The 18,399-nt window shown below is 43.2% G+C and overlaps 1 protein-coding gene across 1 annotated transcript; it reads right to left on the reverse strand.

Moving 5' to 3' along the window:
* Positions 1 to 382: 382 nt before the first annotated feature.
* On the reverse strand, positions 383 to 17,416 carry GFRA3 (GDNF family receptor alpha 3). The gene is made up of 8 exons (XM_066614295.1): positions 17,300 to 17,416; positions 12,955 to 13,236; positions 7,858 to 7,953; positions 6,167 to 6,500; positions 5,590 to 5,699; positions 4,716 to 4,850; positions 3,281 to 3,411; positions 383 to 3,031 (listed from the first exon to the last, which is right to left on the reverse strand). The coding sequence occupies exons 1-8, from the start codon at positions 17,340 to 17,342 to the stop codon at positions 2,906 to 2,908; spliced, it is 1,257 nt and encodes a 418-aa protein (XP_066470392.1). The 5' UTR covers positions 17,343 to 17,416; the 3' UTR covers positions 383 to 2,905.
* Between the last annotated feature and the right edge of the window lie 983 nt (positions 17,417 to 18,399).

Here is an 18,399-nt window from a genome sequence, read left to right on the forward strand (position 1 = left end):
GCACTCCTGTATTTGGAGCTAAGAAGCCTGCTCAGAAGACTCTACAATGGAGCCTCCAGAGTGTTTGTAAGCTGTCAGCAATCACTCAAAATGTACCTCAGAGGCTTCACCGATCTTCCGCAGGCACTTTTAAAGCCCTTCCAGGCTTCTCCTGGCTGCCACAAAATGCCTGAACGGCCCTGACCCCGCTGACCCGCAGGTAAAAGAAGATGAGATGATCTAGGCTTGATTTATTGGCAGAAATTTCTCACCTTATAGGTGATTATGGTAGGCTTGCACAGTTAATTTCATTTTCATACCTATCGTAAGAGTTGTGACATCACGAGGTAGAATTTAACATTTAGTTCATCAGCTGCTGAAGATAAAGGACAGAGACTCCCAGTATTGTAAGGTAAACTTTATTGTGGATATTATGGTCTGAGTCATATTTGTAAAATATTAGAATTTACATTACGTCAGCTCTGAAAGCTCCTGATTCCTGTTTACCACAAGTCCTAAATTGTGTGTTGAAGACACTTGAGAACATTGTATATTGCACTGCAGTATCCCATTTTGTCAGGGGCATGAGTTGCTGACATACTCAGTATACATTTAATATAAATGTTATCACCATATTAATTTGGAACAATGCAACAATGAAAAGTTAACAAAGACTCACCTCAGTTACAGATACTGGAAATGTGACTCACAGTAGAATGCACAGAAATAAAGATGCTGGAACATGATGTGGACCACTATAGATGTAACACCCACAAGTAAATGGATAGAGCTCAAAAGAGCCGTTTTCCCCACTTGCATTTACATATATGCAAAGTCATCTGAGTGATAGAGAGGTCTGTACATACTTCCCTACCCCCATCCAACCCCCCTCCTCCACTTGGTGCAAGTTACTGGCACTCTGAGGCAGGAGGAATTTGTATGGATGCAAGAGGGCGGGCTAGATGGGGATAGGGAGGCACACACATGGACCTAGGAGGTTTCCATTCTTTCTAACTGTCCCTCATGCTGCCTGGCTGGTGAAAAGTACAGGAAAGGGGTTCTACTGACAGCTCCGATCCCTTCATGCATGGAGTCCTGCCATGAACTGGACTGTGCCCCTGAAATCATTTTACAATAAGTACTCTTCCTAACAGTTCACATGTATGTTAACATGTTAACACAGTTCACATGTAACAGTTTAGGTATGAACTATCATGGACAACTGTAAATGAAATTTACAGTTACCCACAAAAGAAGTTCAACATTAGGTCTTTCCATGACTTTCCATTTAGGACTTGTCTATCCAAGGGAAGCATTGCGGATCACTTCGTGTTGAGAAACTTATCAGCTGGTTATACGCCATACATTTCTAACCTCATTCCAAAGTTTGTATTCCCACATTTCAAATACTTGGGGGCAACTAATATCTTGTTCCAGTAAAGGTACTGTCAACTCCAACTGTTAAAAAAGTCCACAAAGTCTTTCTATGCCACTTGTTAAATTCCTTACATTCATTTTTAAAAAGAAGCCATGCCTCTAAATATACTTGTACACTACAAACAGAATTTTAAAGGATGGAAGCAAATTCTCTTGTAATTGCCTTCACTGGTGAGTGGAACTATAATAATTACTGCAGAATGGATTAGCAAGTTTACAAAAGTTATACATCACAGTTCAATACTGAAGTAAATGTACACAGAAATATGGCAGATCTACACTGGTTAGCAGTATAAGTGCCCCTTAATGTGGCAACAGTAAGAAGAACCCATTCCTCTATGTACAAACATGCGAGAGGCAATATTCCCACTGCTAAATTTGATGGAGCAGAATCAGAACAGTTCACACACAGAACGGCTATGGCCCAATATTTGTACATACGTATGACTGCTGATTTTGGTAGCCATATCATCATACCCAAATGTACTCATTATCTTTGCATTTGAGAGAGAAATAGGATGAAGTACTGCCTGCATCTTCCACAACCAAAAACCTGCAACAGAAGTAGTTGCTAGAAATAGCTTTCCACTTGTTCCAAAAATCTAAGCAGCCAAATGACCGGGTGGTGGTTATATGCTAGAGATGTGAACTATTAATCTGTACTCAGAAATTAACATACCATTGCAGTACAAAAGAACAGCAGAACATCAGATACACTTTTACATCCAGAATTATGAAACTATAGATAAAAAGTCCATGAATGGAAAGGCATGTTAAGGGATGCTAAATCATTCCAGAAAGTCTTTGCTCTGTGGCTCAAGGCACTTGGTGTGCCCAGGAATCTGTGATGGCTAAAACCTCAGTAAACCTGCATGTGGATTCCAATGGAAGCTTGGAAGGTTCATACAATATTCGACAAGGAAGATTGTGTTACTGAGATGAATACAGTACAGCAGAGCTCAGACAGGATATATTTCTCATTTGTGGTAGTAACAGATGAAGACAGGTTGGGCAGAAAGGGACCAAGTACAGAAGCTACAATTCACCATGTTTTGTATGCTTAAAGAACTGTGTACAATGTGGTCTTGAAAGCCCCCAAAGGATAGAAAGTCTGGATTTTTCAGACAATCCTGAAGCTAGAAACAGCATTTCACTTGCTAGGCTATGAATGTGTTGGATTCTTCTCCTTCAATCAGAACCAAAACAGTTTTGAACACACTAAAAACATTTACTCTGAATTCAGTTTTTATAAAATAGTTTCCTAAGATCTCCCATCTGCCTGCCTTTTTCCTTGGCGGCACTGGAAAGTGAACTGGCCCCCCCATGCCAATTTGCATAGAAGAGCGAGTGAAGTGGTACAGTCCTGGCAGAAGGGTACATACTGGGAAGAGGCTTGCAAAGATCTGCACTTCCTCTTTGGCATGAAAAAATGTCCAGTTTCCCTTCTCTGGATGGGAAGTTACATAAAGGCAATGTCAGTTATATGCAGCTAAAGTGAAACAAGTAATAGAACAAAAAACGTCACGGTCACAGTGAGTGAGGAAAGCTGAGCAGAATTAGAAAATGATATTCCATTGGGCATAAGAACCTCTGGCTTTATCTTCTCTGCATGTTCCTAGAAAGGCAGAGAGAGAGAGAGAGAGAGAGAGAGAATTTAATGCCTGATTGGATACATTTCATTTGAGTCACACTATCTCAGCTGTTGGATACCCCTTCCTTCACAGCTTTCTACTGTGAGATCTAGGGACCTCCCTTGTGTCAAGATGACAGCCTCCTTGCCCAAACTGCTCCCACAAAAAAATTCACTGAACTGACAATCGGTAAAAAGGTCAACTTGTGCATGAACTGGCACAATTATTCATACCCAAACCATTTTTGCAGTGAGAACTGTGCTGGTGCCATCTCCCTGGATGTTTATGGAAGGTGTGAACTGCAGCTCCTCCTGGTACTCTGTATTCACCTGGTCTAGATTCATCTGAGACTGGATTGCATTTCCTGTAAAGCAGAGATTGTGAGAGGATCAGAGTCCCTCCGTATGAGTGAAGTACAAATTTAAGGCCCGCAGGTGGTCACTTGCACCTTTAGGTAGTAAATACGCTTAACTCAATAAATTATAGGATATTCCTGCATTAGTTCTCAACAATGCTTTGAAAAGAGAAAAATATATTTTTTCTGGCTCCCCTTTGGTTGTGCAAATGTCTACACTTTGCTTGATCTACATGAAATGCCCCATTGCTAGAGTTTCAACAAATGATCCACTACAAGTTACTCCTGATCAGTAATAAAGTGCCTTGTTGTTCACAGAATCTGCAGCTGTGCCACAGGCTTCAAGATTTGCTGGGGTTGTTGCTTCTGTGCAAAGTGCAAGGAACACAAAGTAGTCAGAATTCTCTATTGCCAATATTTGTAGGGGCACAGATTTTCCTCCCTGCCAGTAGGGAGAATAGAGTGGTTGGATCAGTGAGAAAGAGCTTGGGGTGTGTGAAGAGCTTATCTAAAAACAGACTTAAAACAAATTAAAAAGTGAGATTAAAATTAAACATTTAAATGAACAGGTTTGGTTTTTATTTGATGTCCTCTGGATGCTTTTACAGTCATACATTATTTAAATCTTAATAATGCCCAGCATTGTAAAGGGAAGTTTTGACCAGGATAGGTAAAGAGTGGAGGTCCTGGACCCAGCTGTAGCTGGCATCTAATTTTATTCCCTATCAATCAGCAGGATCAAGGAGCTGATGCTGTATCCTGCAGATACCTGAACTTCTGATCTCGGAAGCTAAGCAAGGTCAGGCCTGGTTAGTACTTGGATGGGAGACTGCCTGGGAATACCGGGTGCTGTAGGCTTATACCATAGTCTTTCGAGACTGAAGGTTGCCAACCAACCAGTTAGAACAATTAAAACTGTAAATGCTGAAGTTATTAAGAACACACACACATATGAAGAAACCTGCTGGATCAGACTAAAAGGTTCAACTTGCTCAGCTGCTGATGTATCCAAATTCTTTTTTAAGCCAGTGGCCATCACCACATTTGGTGGCAGCAAGTAAATTTTGCACTGTGAGAAGAAACACTTTTTGTCTGTCCTGAATCTACTGCCACACAATTTCACTAAATACTATAAACTTCCAGTCTTATGAGAAAGAGAGACTACTGAACTAAATGGGTCCAATGATATTAGGCTGCAGTGCTTACACACTTACCTGAGGCTAAGCCCCACTGAACCACAATGGGACTTACTTCTGCGTGAACATGCATAGGATTGTGCTGTAAGTCAGCTTCATATGTTCCTGTACACTTACTGAGGCATTTGTTGCTGGCAAATGAGCCGAGGATTTGGTCACAGTCCTCCTTCCGATTGCCACTGTTCTCACAGGAGCACCATAGCGTGACATCAACACTGGAATTGCTGATGTAATTGGGGGTCATGGATGTGCCTATTCCAAGTACCAAAAAGACAAGATCAGCTCATGTGTAGTCAAGGATGAAGGAGACTAGATAGAGAACCATCAGGCTAGGCGTGCAAAGGATTTCTTTCGGGCACAGAATTCAGCATCCTGAGAATTTCAACCTTCTTTCAACAAAACACAAGTCTATCAGTCATCACTTGGGGAGAAAAATCTAAAAACCCTTCTCTTAATTCTCCTTGTCAAGTCATTCCATGCTTTAAAAAAAAATCAAAATGATTTGAAAAGTTCAGTATAGAGTAAATTATGCAAAATTAAGCGCATGCATGCAAATATATTTAATGTATAGTATGTATTCTGATTACAAAGTAATTACAAATAGAGACATCAACAATATATCAGGGGTGAACAGCCTCATATATTGGTAACAAATTGTAAGAAATAAGCTCTACCTCGCTGGATTAAAGTCCTAGTCCAGCCAGATAACACATAAGCAGGGCACAATGATGATAACGATCTGCTGTTTTTGTCCCCAGTATATTTATTTTGGGAGTTGGGGTTCCATTTAGCTATCATAGCTAATAACCATATATTAATGCTACTGTTGCACCCTCAACCTTACAATAATTCAAGGAATAGCAGCTCACATTGTCCTTTTCTCTTTCATGCACCTTAAAAGCAAGGTATTTTATAGCTTTTCCTCTAGACATGTCTAAAGGCATAATCCACATCAAACTTCCCAATGACTTCCAATAGGCTCAATACATACCAATCATCCCCATGTAAGCTTCGAGGCATGCAGCATGGCTGGATTGAGAACAGCCATCAGAGGAAGTGCCTGAAGGCCTGCAATGTTCCTGGAAGTCAGCCAGCCGGGATCTGGTGGAAGACAGACTATCAGAATTCGGCCTGTCTCTCATCTATTCTGTATGCAATATGTAAAAGTACATATTTATATGTATCATTGGGCCTGACTACACATTCCATAACTGTGAAACCCTTACTGCTAAATAAGGCACCCAGCCTTATTATAGAACTGACTGCTCCTGGCTCACAAACAAGTAACTGGAGAATAAAGTGGTTCCCAAATATACAGAAGTTGCCCATCCTTGAGCCAAGTGACAGTGCTTCTTTTCTCTTTAAAAACAGCTACAGACAGCACTGTAAAAGTAGAATTTTGATACAGTCCAGCACTATATAAAATGTTAGGCTCTTGCACAAAGGCAGTTAAACTCTAATGTGAACGATGCACTTCATGAACTAGGAGAAGCAAATAAAACAGTATTGTGCACACAAAACCCTTAATTTATTTCCAGTTTGTCCTATGCCTTTGGCGTTAAACCTACTTGCAGACATTGTCCCTCAGGCACGAATCCAACAGGAGGAGGCAATTTGGTTGGGTGCTACTTTGAAAAGAGCACTCTGGGACAATGGTGTTCCGGCGTCGCTCCCCACAAAGTTCATCTTGACAGGGACAGAAGAGAAGCCTCTTGGTGAAATCCATATTGACCCTCTCAAAGAAGTGTCTCAGTCCTCTGTGGCATTTGCGCAGATCACAGGGGTGCTCTGCAGTGCAGGTGGAGACATACGATGTGCGCAGACGCACACACTTGTGGTCCAGGTGGCAAATTTGAGCAATGTGCAAGCAAGCACTAGGGTTGTCCCCAGCTATACCTGGGCCTGAAAAGTCACAGAAACACAAGGATAATATAACAAATTCAAGAGATGATTTCTCAGGGGAGGATTAGTGCTAAAAGATACATTATCCTGAATGCATAATGTCACCTGATAGGGTTTTAGTTTTCTTTATAAACAAACTAGTGCTGGGGTGTGAAACATGGCAAAAGGATGGGGGGGGGGGCTTTAGTACTTTGCCCTGCTGTGATTTTGATCCCAATTTACCAGTACTCCCACTTCTTCAAGTGAAAAAAGTCTTGCTGCTCACCTTTCACTGAATTTCTTTCCCCCACTAAAAATAGTGTAGGGAGGCATGATTAGGATCAAAGCCAACACAGGGCAAAGTGCTAAAGTTATCCTATCTCCCCACTGCAGTTTCATCTTTTGTGCCCCTCCCCCCATCTTTTAGAAATAAAATTAGAATTTCATCAGGCCATTTTACACACTTAATTTAAGTTACAGTTTGGCCCATTAAGAAGATCTCCACAATTCAGAGATCCATTTAAATAGGAAATCAAGAGGAGCAAAACAGCAATGGTGCATTTAAAAGCATTTCGCACCCAAATCTGTAGTACCGCAGGCACTCAAGTATAAGTCGATCTCACAGATAAGTCAAGGGCAGGTTTTGAGCCAAAATCATGGACTATCCTATGACCCTCTGATAAGTTGGGGATTAAACTTAGGGGCACGTCTGACTATAGTTTTGTCTAATTTTACCCGAGGCCAGATCCTGAAAAATAATCTACCAGTAATTGTTACCCAAAAACTATACAGCCTCTAATTTATTAAAAATATAGTAGAAGATCATAAGATACATTTTTATTCATTAACTTTTTTAATTTGGGTATTCACAACCTTTTTGTAAGCACTATCGGAGTAAGTGTACTGTAAACATACCAGTAGAACCATTAATCAAATTCTTCTTTAAGGTGCCTGGTGTGTTAAGCCAGAGCCTCTACATATAACACATAACCAGGAGTGTGCAATTCAATCCACAGTGGAGAGACATGCAACAAGGAATGAGCATGAGCAAACACAGCTACACTTAGTTGCAACCCTATTTACTCAGAAGTAGACCCCACTGCTTTCCACGGATGAGGAGATAATCTAAGCTTGATTTATTGGCAGAAATTTCGCACCTTATAGGTGAGTATCTATGGTATTTCTTGAAGTATCTGGAAGAAAGGTTTCAGCAAAGTTTCTTAAGTCTTAGCTGTTTTGCCAGCAAGCTAAAAAAAATTCTACATGATGATTAGCATTTATAGACAAAGCAGAATGATGCCAGACTATTCACTAATATTTTTCCTCTACTCTTGTAAGTGGCTCCAAAGAAAGAGAAATGAAACAAAATGAGCTCTACCTGAAACCAGAGTTGCAGCAAGTTTACTGTACTTGGACTTGGACAGTTCTTCATTTCCTACATCTTCGTATGGAGATGCCTCAAAACGAAAATCACCTGTGTTAGGTGAAAGATACATTCATATCTAAAATGTGTATCCAAATGTTCCCAGACATTTAAAACAGACACCAGCTTCAAGGACTATATTGTTTTCTCTCATTCTAGTAAAATCTCTCATCGAATTTATTTTATAATGACTCCCTCTCCCTATTTCTTTAGCTGACATTGCCCTCTTCAGCACTTTTTCCAGATTCTTCTATTCTGAATGAGTGACGTTGACTAGGTGGACTCTTTTCTTCCCCAACTCTAACTGTGCTTGGGTCAGATTAATGTGGACTGAGGATTTCAAAACAATATTATTACTAACAGAAGGTAAGATTGCTCAAATCTGATCTTTCTAGAACACAGTTAAGTGAAGCAGATAGCACTCATCTTTGGAAAATTTTACAAGACCTCACCTGGTCTGCAAATCAAGAAACTTTGCTAAATCTGAACTATGCAGATTTAGCCCTGATTTTAGAAATGGGTTATGTATCAGAATGCCAGATGCAAGGGAGGGCACCAGGATGCAGGTCTCTTGTTATCTGGTGCGCTCCCTGGGGCTTTTGGTGGGCCGCTGTGAGATACAGGAAGCTGGACTAGATGGGCCTATGGCCTGATCCAGTGAGGCTGTTCTTATGTTCTTACCAAAACTGTTAGTGAACTCCTAATTAGATTTTTAAGGTGGTTTTTCGGTTTGTTTTTGGTCAATGATCTAAGCATTTACAGACAGAGCAGAGTAATACGTACATGTACAATTCAGTCAAAAAAAGCATAAAAGGTTTAGCATCTTAATATGCTCAGTATTAGCAAACATTCAGGGGTTTTATCTAAAACAATGGAAATAGTAAAATATCCTGGTTTTTAATTCATTATTGTTCAAAGCATTAAGTGCAGAGTATGGGGTTAAGATATCTGGACTAGGAGCCTACATCTCCCTCATAAGAACTTAAGAAGAGCCCTGCTGGATCAGGCCACAGGTCCATCTAGTCCTGCTTCCTGTATCTCACAGTGGCCCACCAAATGCTTCAGGGAACACACTAGACAACAAACACAACCTGCGTCCTGGTGCCCTCCCCTGCATCTGGCAATCAGAGGCAGCCTGACTCTAAAACCAAGACCTTGCACATACCTACTATGACTTGTAACCCATAATGAACTTTTCCTCCAGAAATTTGTCCAATCCCCTCTTAAAGGCATCTAGGCAAGATGTCATCACTACTTCCTGTGGCAAGGAGTTCCACAGATTAATTACACACTGGGTAAATAAATATTTTCTTTACTCTCCTAACTCTCCCAACACTCAACTTTAGTGGATATCCCTCTTCTTCTGAAGTTTTAATGTTGACACTAAAAACCTTTCCTTTTTGAATGAGTATGGGGTTTTGTGCTCTGTGTACCTGTATTTGTATGGTTTTGCACAGAATTTGGCAAGGGCTCTGATTTCTTAAGGAATTCAGGTTTAATTTTAAAAAAGGTCTGGTTCTTATTACAGAGAAATATCATTTAATACATTGGAACCAGTAAGACATTATGATTAGTGCTGCCAGGCTGCATCCCTGTGAAGGTTCCCATATTCTTAGAAATCCAGCTCTTCATTTCCATGGAGGCTTGCACCATATCTCTTATGCAGACACATCCAGTGGCCTGTACAAGCACAAATGTCATTTATCTGTGCCTCTTTAAGCCACTGGAATATGTATGTAGAGGTGCACTGTTGAAACAGGAAGAACCAGGTTCTGCTGTCTCCTCTGTTGGTCTCTCTCTTTCACTTCATCACAACTTACGGGAGAGGTACAGTGCACGCTTCCACAGAGACAAAGGACTGGCTTCATATAGCACTATTTCCCTAAATGGAAAGAAAAGAAATGTAAAGTAACAAGTAATTAAATATTCTGTGCTCCCTCCAGAATAAAAGAATGAGAGCCTAATCTATGCATGTCTACTCAGAAGCAAGTCCCATGATAGTCATTGGGGCTTACTTCCAGGTACATGTGGATAGGACTGCACCCTAAATTAGGGGAAATTCACCAGCCATGCCAACAAGGGAAGCAACAAAACTAGTTGCACCTGCAAACAAGATTCAGCATTACAAAGGACCCCTGCTGAATGGAACTTATTTATGAGTAGACATATAAAAGCATCTTAGCCATGGGAATGGGAATTTCTAGATAACAAAGCACTATGTTAAATGCCAAGTGAAATTTCTGTTGTAATTCCATGTCCGGCTAATTGTGAAAAAGCAGTGCCTCAGCAGCACTGAAGGGCTCTAGTGTGGAAACAATCCTGAAGGCATGCAGGGGAGAGGGGTGCAACAGGCAGAAAGAGGAAGAATATACTCCTTTCCAATATTTGTCCTTGTTTTGTCCAATACTTTGTCCTCTATATTTGTATGATGTATTGTTTCAATATATTGTCTCTAGTCACTTGCCTTCCCAAACCTGGCAGATCCATCTGACAGCCAGTTCCATGGGCACAACAAACAGAAAAAACAAAAATATTCAAGGCCACTGCTGCTGTTTCCACAGGACTTCCTAGCCCTAGGAAATCTTAGTATTGCAGCACTGGTAGATCACTGTGCCTGCCCCCTACATGGAGCCAACAATGGAAATCAAAAATGCAGTGGAAACAGCAGTTTCTTCCACCCACTGACTCCAAGGAGCTGGAAAAGAGAAAGATCCAGGAGAAGCTGCTTCTAATGCCACCACCTTCAGGTATTTGATGGAAGCAGCTGTACCTTCCTGTTCCTCTCCAAGGAAAAGGCAGGTGAAGAGAACAAGAGTTTGAGGCATGGGCTGATGGCCTAGTGGGCTTCCTCCCTGCCCAAAACTCTAGTGCTCTCCAATAGCTGCTGAGCACTGAAGATGATGCGTCTGGAAGACAAGGTCAGTTGGACCCAACTATGAAAACCAGAGTGCAGCAACTTTGGTTAGGTGGACAGAATAGGTGACAACTTAGCAGTCCCCCTCCAACTTAATCTGTTTCAATTCTTGCTCCACCCCCCCCCCCCACATATGATAACATTGGCCTTATGGTTCAAGTCTAGTGCACATGTATTCACTGTGCACTGTTCACTGGGCAATCACGGAGTGCTTGCAGGAACCAGTCCTCAGTGCATTAGGTCTGTGATGGCAAACCCTGCACACTGGGGTACACATGTGTTCACAAACAGGTATCTGATGCACAGTATTGTTTTCTGACAACCTAGATAGTTAGTGGCTACTGTCAGGGCTCCCAGCAGTCTAAAGTTTGCTGTTTCCCTGTCCTCCCTCACGGCCCCTTGTTCCTGTCCTTACTTTGTGAACTTTTTTTTCCTTTATGATCTTAGCTGTTGCTAAAATAAACCTCCAACTTCTGCAATCAAATACACTAATTACATAGGATTATACAAAAACAATGCAACCTGCATTATGTATTGTGAGTATGAATGAAAACTGGGTTTCCATAGTGCAAAATTTGAGTGAACAAGGAGGAAGAGGGGAAGCATACCCAGTCTTGCAGTAGCATTTAGCATATGCTTCTTTTCAGTATCACACAATACTCCTCAAGAATGGTATACAAACTCTTTTATCCAAGGACAATAACAACCGCAATGTGTTTTCAAACCTCAAAGAACTCCACATCAGGAAATCTCTAACAGTACTGCAGAACCTATGTTTTCTTACTGTGTAATAGCTGATTCACAATGTCCTACTCCTTCTGTCAAAAATGTCCATAGGATGTTTCAGGTTCAGTTCCTGGAAACTCCAGTTAAAAGGGCAGACCTCAGGTAGCAGGCCTGGCAAAGGGTCGCTGTCTACTGCCAGTCACACAATCTTGAACTAGTCAGGCCAATGATCTGACTCTGTGCAAGAATGCTTTTATTTTAAAATGGTTTACTCAATTTTTCTTAAAATATAACTCAAAGCAGCTTGTATCAAACACTGAACAATACCATACTGACTAAAACAAAACGGAATATCAACAATGAAAATAAAGACAAAGCACATAGCCAACCCAGGAAAAACTCATAAAACAAACAGAGCAGAACACGGGCACAGAAAACAGTTTGTCTCACAGGCCCTGTGAAAGAGCCAGGTTTTGACCTGGTGTCTGAAAGCCCACAATGCTGGAGCCTGGCAGACCTCCCAAGGGACAGCATTCCACAACCAAGATCGCTTAGCTCCTAGACAGGGTCACCTGGAGCAAAACCTCAGATACAGAGAGAAGTACATGATGTTTGAGAGCATTAGGTACTCAGATTCCAAGCCATTTAAGACTTCAAATGCTGAAATCTTAGAAACTAACAGATAACCAGTGGGTAGATCATACAAAATCAGAACTACATGCTCCAATAGAAGGGTTCCAACTACCAACCTAACAGCAGCATTTTACATCAGTTAACCCTTCTGAATGATTTTCAAGGGCGGACCCAGCCCTACACAGAACACATTACAGCAGTCAAGCCTTTTTAGTTATCATGAGTCAAGGATTCTCTTCTCACAGGATAACAGCTCAGCTCAGGGTTGAGTACATGCTCTGCATGTAGAAAGTTCCACATTCAACCTCCAGGTAGGGAAGAGACAGATTCCTGTCTGGAATCATAGAAAGCCACTGAAATAGTCAGACCAACAGTCTGACTAAGTATAAGGGGGCTTCCTGTGTTCCAAGATTTCAGGTGTTGTTTAGGAGCACACAATTAGAACTCCCAACTTGTCTGCTAGTAATTCCGCAAAACAAAGTGTGACCAAAGCTTCCATCTCTTTCCATCTTCCAACCCCTACTAATTGGGTAAGGGGCACTTTTTCAAGTGGGTGCTCCTTTGTTTAGCAGGGGGAGAGTAACTGGCCCACCTCACCCCAGCACTGTCTGTTCTAGTGGCTGTCTGCTGGTATTCCTTGGCATCTTTTTAGATTGTGAGCCCTTTTGGGACAGGGAGCCATTTAGTTATTTGATTTTTCTCTGTAAACCGCTTTGTGAACTTTTAGTTGAAAAGCGGTATATAAATACTGTTAATAATCATCATCATCATCATCTCACCTGGTGTTAAGGTGGAGTGAACAGACCAGTAGATGCGCAGGCATTGCTCTTCCTGCTTTCGTGTGCGCCGGTGACACTTGCATCCTTGAAAATTATAGTTTTTAATTACTGTTTCTGCCTCTAGGCATCTGTTTCTGGCTTCATGGCCCAGGGACAAGAGATTGCTCTTAGAACAGTTTTCCAGAATCCGATAGGTGTCATTGCAGGCAGGGTCAGCAACACAAAGACTTTCAGCTGTTATGCAGTTATTTGGCTGTTCAGGGGACAGAGCAAGGAAGCCTCCTGTTCAGGTAGAGGAACAGCATTAGCATTTCATACATTGATACTGCAGTTGGCCACTGCTCTCCCTAATTGCACGTTTCTAAGGAAGCATGTTCTTTTCTTCTCAATAAATTAATCTGGAATTTTTATAATACTTTGGTATTGTTTTAACACACATTACCATGGGTTAAAATGAATCATCATTCAATTTCAAAAGCACTATCTCAAGACCATTTAAAATGGATTAGCTCATAGTTATGCTTTACCTATCCTTTTGTTCATATTACCAGGATAATGAAATAGAGGGTACCTTGCATTTTATTTCACTCTTCTGGAGTATATTTGTGGGAGAGTTTATGGAACTCTAGATTTATCTGTGCTTGCTACCTTAATCTTTAGTAAAAAGAGAAATACCATTATTTGCAATAAATGCTTTTAGAAAGAGAAGAAAATGCCCACACTTTAACCACTCTCTTCATGGCAGATTTTGTTTGTTGTAATAACATTGTCTGTCTGAAATAGAATGATGGTTTGGTGCTGAATTCTGCTGGAATTGACTTTTGGGTGAAAAAATATGCGACTCCTGGACACGTGTGTGTAGGATGGCTGATCTTCCAATCTGTTTGAGTCCAACACTCATCTCAAACACACATCCTCAGATGTCAACTGCAGACAGATTTCATGGTATCACCTCTGACACCTCACAACAGTCAGCAGTAAATGAATTTATTTCAGATCTGTCCAGTTGCTACAGTGGTCTCTTATCTGAACATCAGGGACAAGGAGATGGCAGCAAAATGAGTGATAATTGAAGGACAGGTGCTCTTAGCTCATTCTTGGGACATAACACAGAGGCAAAACTGTTTTTGAATTTCTGCCATATATAACCTTGGGCCTGTTCTTGAATGCTGGTGTTCCTGCTGACCATTACTCTCTCTTACTTTTTAGGATTTGGCTTTACAATCTGCAGTCTTCATTATAGGTTAGTTATAACTTTTAACCCCTTGCTGTACTTATTACAAACTTGCAAGGGGCCTTTCTGAAATTATAAGCAATTCAAAAAACCTCAGGGCAAAAAAAAAATAAGGCATTGTACTAACTTTATACCAGGTATTTTATTTTGAAGTAACTATGCTGGGTGACATTCAACATAGGAAATCAGTCAGTGTTTGTCCAAACTTGTATAAGAGAATTCATCCACACACTGTAATTGACATTTCACGGTTAAACACAACTAATCCATGATTTCAATATGACTCAGAAGTCAGAGACTTTGTGGTCACGGCTGGTCAACAGAACAAACTATCTCATAGAATCATATTTTTTATTTATAAATAATTTATACATTTATTTATAATCATTCACATGACAAACTGAGGTGGCCCTCAGGGTGGCCACCATAAATGTCTTTAAAATACATGAGCTGTAACCATGAAAACTAACATGTGAACAGTTTAGAGAAGTTGCAAGACTTCTATGAGATAATCATTACCTCCACAATATAAAAGTAACATTACATACCACTGACTATCATATTATCCATTACTAGTACCCTTTGAGAAGCAAAGAGATGAAAAAATAACAGAAATGGTTTAAAACTGATTTCTTGAATAATTTCAACGTAGGAGTGAATGAATATTGACAGTTCTAAGCTACTGAATTCTGTTCCCACACATATTGAAAATCAATAGAACGTTGCCAATAATTATTCTTTATTATTTGCAATAGGGAGTAACCACCACCTATCACGCCGCATATGACACAGGTATGATCTTACATATTTGCTATGGGTAGACCCTTTGTGAAATATTTTCAGTAGTATATACTCAAAATGTGTGTAATTTCTACATTCTGCATTATAATTTTGGTAATTTCTGCTTTGTTACGCATTCCTTGAGGAAAGATATTTCCTTCCCTGTAACAATGTACATATATTGCAGACATACATGAAGCAGTCTAGAACTGTCTTTCCATAGAAAACTTATACTGAATCAGGTCATTGGTTAATCTCTGGGTCAATACTGTCAACACAGGCTGTTTCCAAGACTCTGCCCTACTTGGAAAAGCCAGGGATTGAACCAGGGAACTTCTGCACGAAAGAGTATACTCTACCACTGAACTATTATCCTTCTACCTAAGTGAAAGACATCAGCTCACTGCCCAAGTCCAAAAATGTTAATTGTATTATAGCCTGGAATGAATCACATGCAAATGTTTTTAACACAGGGTAGAAAGCAAAATGGGGTTCTTGCTCATGACAGAATACCTTTGACCTGTGCATGTGTCAATGTTGTTAATGAAGAGAAAAGAAAGAAAAAAGCTATTCTAGCCAGTATGTATTTTATATTTTGCATACAACTGAAAACACCCCCCCCCCCCAAAAACAGGTTTTGATAATATTAGCACATATTAATTTGCATTGTTCTGGTGTCTGATGCAATGTTAAAGCATGCATTTATTGACAAATGACTCTCTTCCCAGGCTCATTGCAACATTGAAAGCAGAAGTGCTCCTGTTGGATGTACCCAAGGACCACCTAATTTAGCATCTGTATTCAATGATGGTCACCCAGATCTCCCTGGGAAGCTCAGCAGAAGGGCAGACAAAACTAATGTCTCCTGTTGCTTGCCCTTGAAACCTCGAGCACAGGAAGAGAGGCAATTTTCAATCCAAAGGCATACTCCAGCCAATGTGGAGTGGCAGGTATAAGCCAAAGCCGACAGCTTTCCATTCAAAGGAGCTCTCCGAAAAAGACTGCAGCAGACTTAAAATGCATGCCACTATATGAGAACAAGTGGTGACCCTTGCAGGCTGCAGCTGCCAGCTCTAGTCCTTTGGGGACGAAGCACCCCTGGTGCCTGCAACTGACTTGGCACAAACCCGCCCAGGAAAGTTGCCCCCTTGACTTAGAGCCCAACCCTACGCCTGTCTACTCAGAAGTAAGCCCCATTATAGTCAATGGGGCTTCCTCCAAGGAACGTGTGGATAGGATTGCAGCCAGAGAGCCCAAGCCTATGCCTGTCTACTCAGAAGTAAGTCCCATTCGCGTCAACGGGGCTTGCTCCCAGGAAAGTGTGGATAGGATTGCAGCCTTACTACTCAGGTCTAAACCCTCCGCCCGGATCGCCTTCCCTGCTGCAAAACAGTTGCCTCCAAGCGACAGACTTTCCCCTCCAGTTAGCAAGCCATTCGCGGGATGGGACGCGAGCGCTCTTGCCTGCCCTAAGCCCGACCCGGCTCTCCAGGCGCCCAGTCTCCTCGCCTCTGAACGCACTCCACGAGGGGAGCAGACGGGCACCAACGGTCTCCGCGCGCCGCCGCCTGCAGCTCTGAGAACAGCCGAAACGCTGCCTGCCTGGCGAGGAAATCTGGCCAGCCGCGCAGTCAGCCGCCCTCCGACGGGGGCAGGGTCGCGCCTCCGCGCCCTGCCACGGAACCGGCCCCGCGTGGGGTGCGCGGAGGTTTGCAGAGAGCCCGAGGCTCGCTTTGCCTTTGGCAAGGGCTTCGCGCGAAGCAAGGCCAGCCCAGCCCAGCGGCTGAGAGCCGACTGCGCCCTTGCGGTCCAATCCTAAGCATGTCTACTCAGAAGGCAGACTCATTGTGTTCAGTGAGACTTACTCCCGGGAAAGTACAGACAGGAGTGCAGCCTTAGAGCCCCATCCCATGCATGTCTCTAAGTAGTCAATGGTGCCAGGAAAGTGTGGGCAGGATTGTAGCCTCCACCCGCCCCAGGAGCGCTGAGGGGGCAGGACAGACGTGCCAGTGCCGGGACAGGCGAGCGAGGCATGCAGCCAGCCTGATCCCCGCTGAAGGGGCGCGCTACTCCCCGCGCCGAACGCTCCCGGGGGCAGCCAACCCAGCCAGCCGCCCCCTGGTGCCAAGCGCCCCGCGCAGCGCAGCGCAGCCCCACGGAAAAGCAGGCACGGGACCGGGCTGAGCGGCACTCTTCCGCACTTTTACCTGGGAGTAAGCCCCACTGACTCAAATGGGACTGACTTCTGAGTAGACATGCCTAGGATTGGGCTTGGAGGCTCCCTTCCCACCCAGAGCCGCTATCGACGGCGCTGGCTCCCCACCCAGTTACCGGTTCGGGAGAGCAGCAGCCCCAGCAGCAGTGGGAGCCCCATGGCGGTGGAAAGCACGGCAGGCGCGGCGCGTTGCAGGTGGAAGGCGCTCCCGCATGCCCCGCCGCTTCCGCGGGGACCTGGCTGGCTGGCTGCCTCCCTTGCTCGCCCGTCCGCACGGCTGGCAGGTGCGCGCGCGGAGGCAGAGGAGGAGGAGGCGGGAACTGGGCGCGAGGGGCGGAGCGCTGCTGGAGGGAACCGAGAGCGGGGCCTGACTGCTCCCCTGGTCTGGCGGGGCTCCGGAGGAGCTTCTGCGGGTGCCTCTGCAAGGGCTGGGAAGGCGGCGGCGGCGGCGCCCACCACAACCCCTTCCTTTTCCACGCGCGCACAGTGCCCGCACTAGCTGCTGGGGGCTGCACGCGCTCCACTGCGCTTCGGAATGGACTTGCACGGGGGAGCGCTGCAAATGGCGCACTCAGAGCCCAAGCCTGTGCATGTCTACTCGGAAGCAAGCTCGATTATAGTCAATGGGGCTTACTCCCAGGTAAGAGTGGATAGGCTTGCAGCCTCAGAGCCCAATCCTAGGCATGTCTACTTAGAAGTACACTCCATTATAGTCAATGGGGCTTACTCCCAGGTAAGTGTGGATAGGGTTGGGCTGTGTATCTAATCCACAATTTCTGAAAGAGCATCTCTGCTTGCAGTCACTTTTTGCCTGTGCTCTGGGCCAGAGGCATCACTAGAGTTTACATCAAGTCAGTTGATGCCAGAGCTCATAGTGTCACGCCTATGATGAACCTCCTCTTGTACCAGACCATACAGAATAAATTGCAATCCCATACACACAGCCGCCTAGATGCAGTGGCGTCACTAGGGTGGGTGTCACTCCCATTAGCTTTATTTTAATATAAGAGTACAGGTCACCCAACAAATCAATAACCAACAAAAAAACCACAGGCCAACTTGATGGCACTCGCACAACTGAATAAGAGCCCAATTCTTTGCATGTCTACTCAGATGTGTGTCTCCTTATAGTCATGGAGCTCACTCTCAGGAAAGAGTGGCTAGAATTGCAGCCTAAGGGTTCTAATATTGGCTCTAATATATGGAAATGAAAGCC

Source organism: Tiliqua scincoides, chromosome 2, assembly GCF_035046505.1.
Source record: "Tiliqua scincoides isolate rTilSci1 chromosome 2, rTilSci1.hap2, whole genome shotgun sequence".
NCBI lineage: Eukaryota > Metazoa > Chordata > Lepidosauria > Squamata > Scincidae > Tiliqua > Tiliqua scincoides.

Bases quoted from the DNA above. Each gene is read 5' to 3' on its own strand.
- GFRA3 (XM_066614295.1), bottom strand. From the start codon at position 17,342: ATGGGGCTCCCACTGCTGCTGGGGCTGCTGCTCTCCCGAACCG. The intron at 13,237-17,299 runs GTAACTGGGTGG...CTACCTGAACAG, and splicing joins GCTGCTGCTCTCCCGAACCG to GAGGCTTCCTTGCTCTGTCC. The intron at 5,700-6,166 runs GTAGGTTTAACG...GTCTTCCACCAG, and splicing joins CTGAGGGACAATGTCTGCAA to ATCCCGGCTGGCTGACTTCC.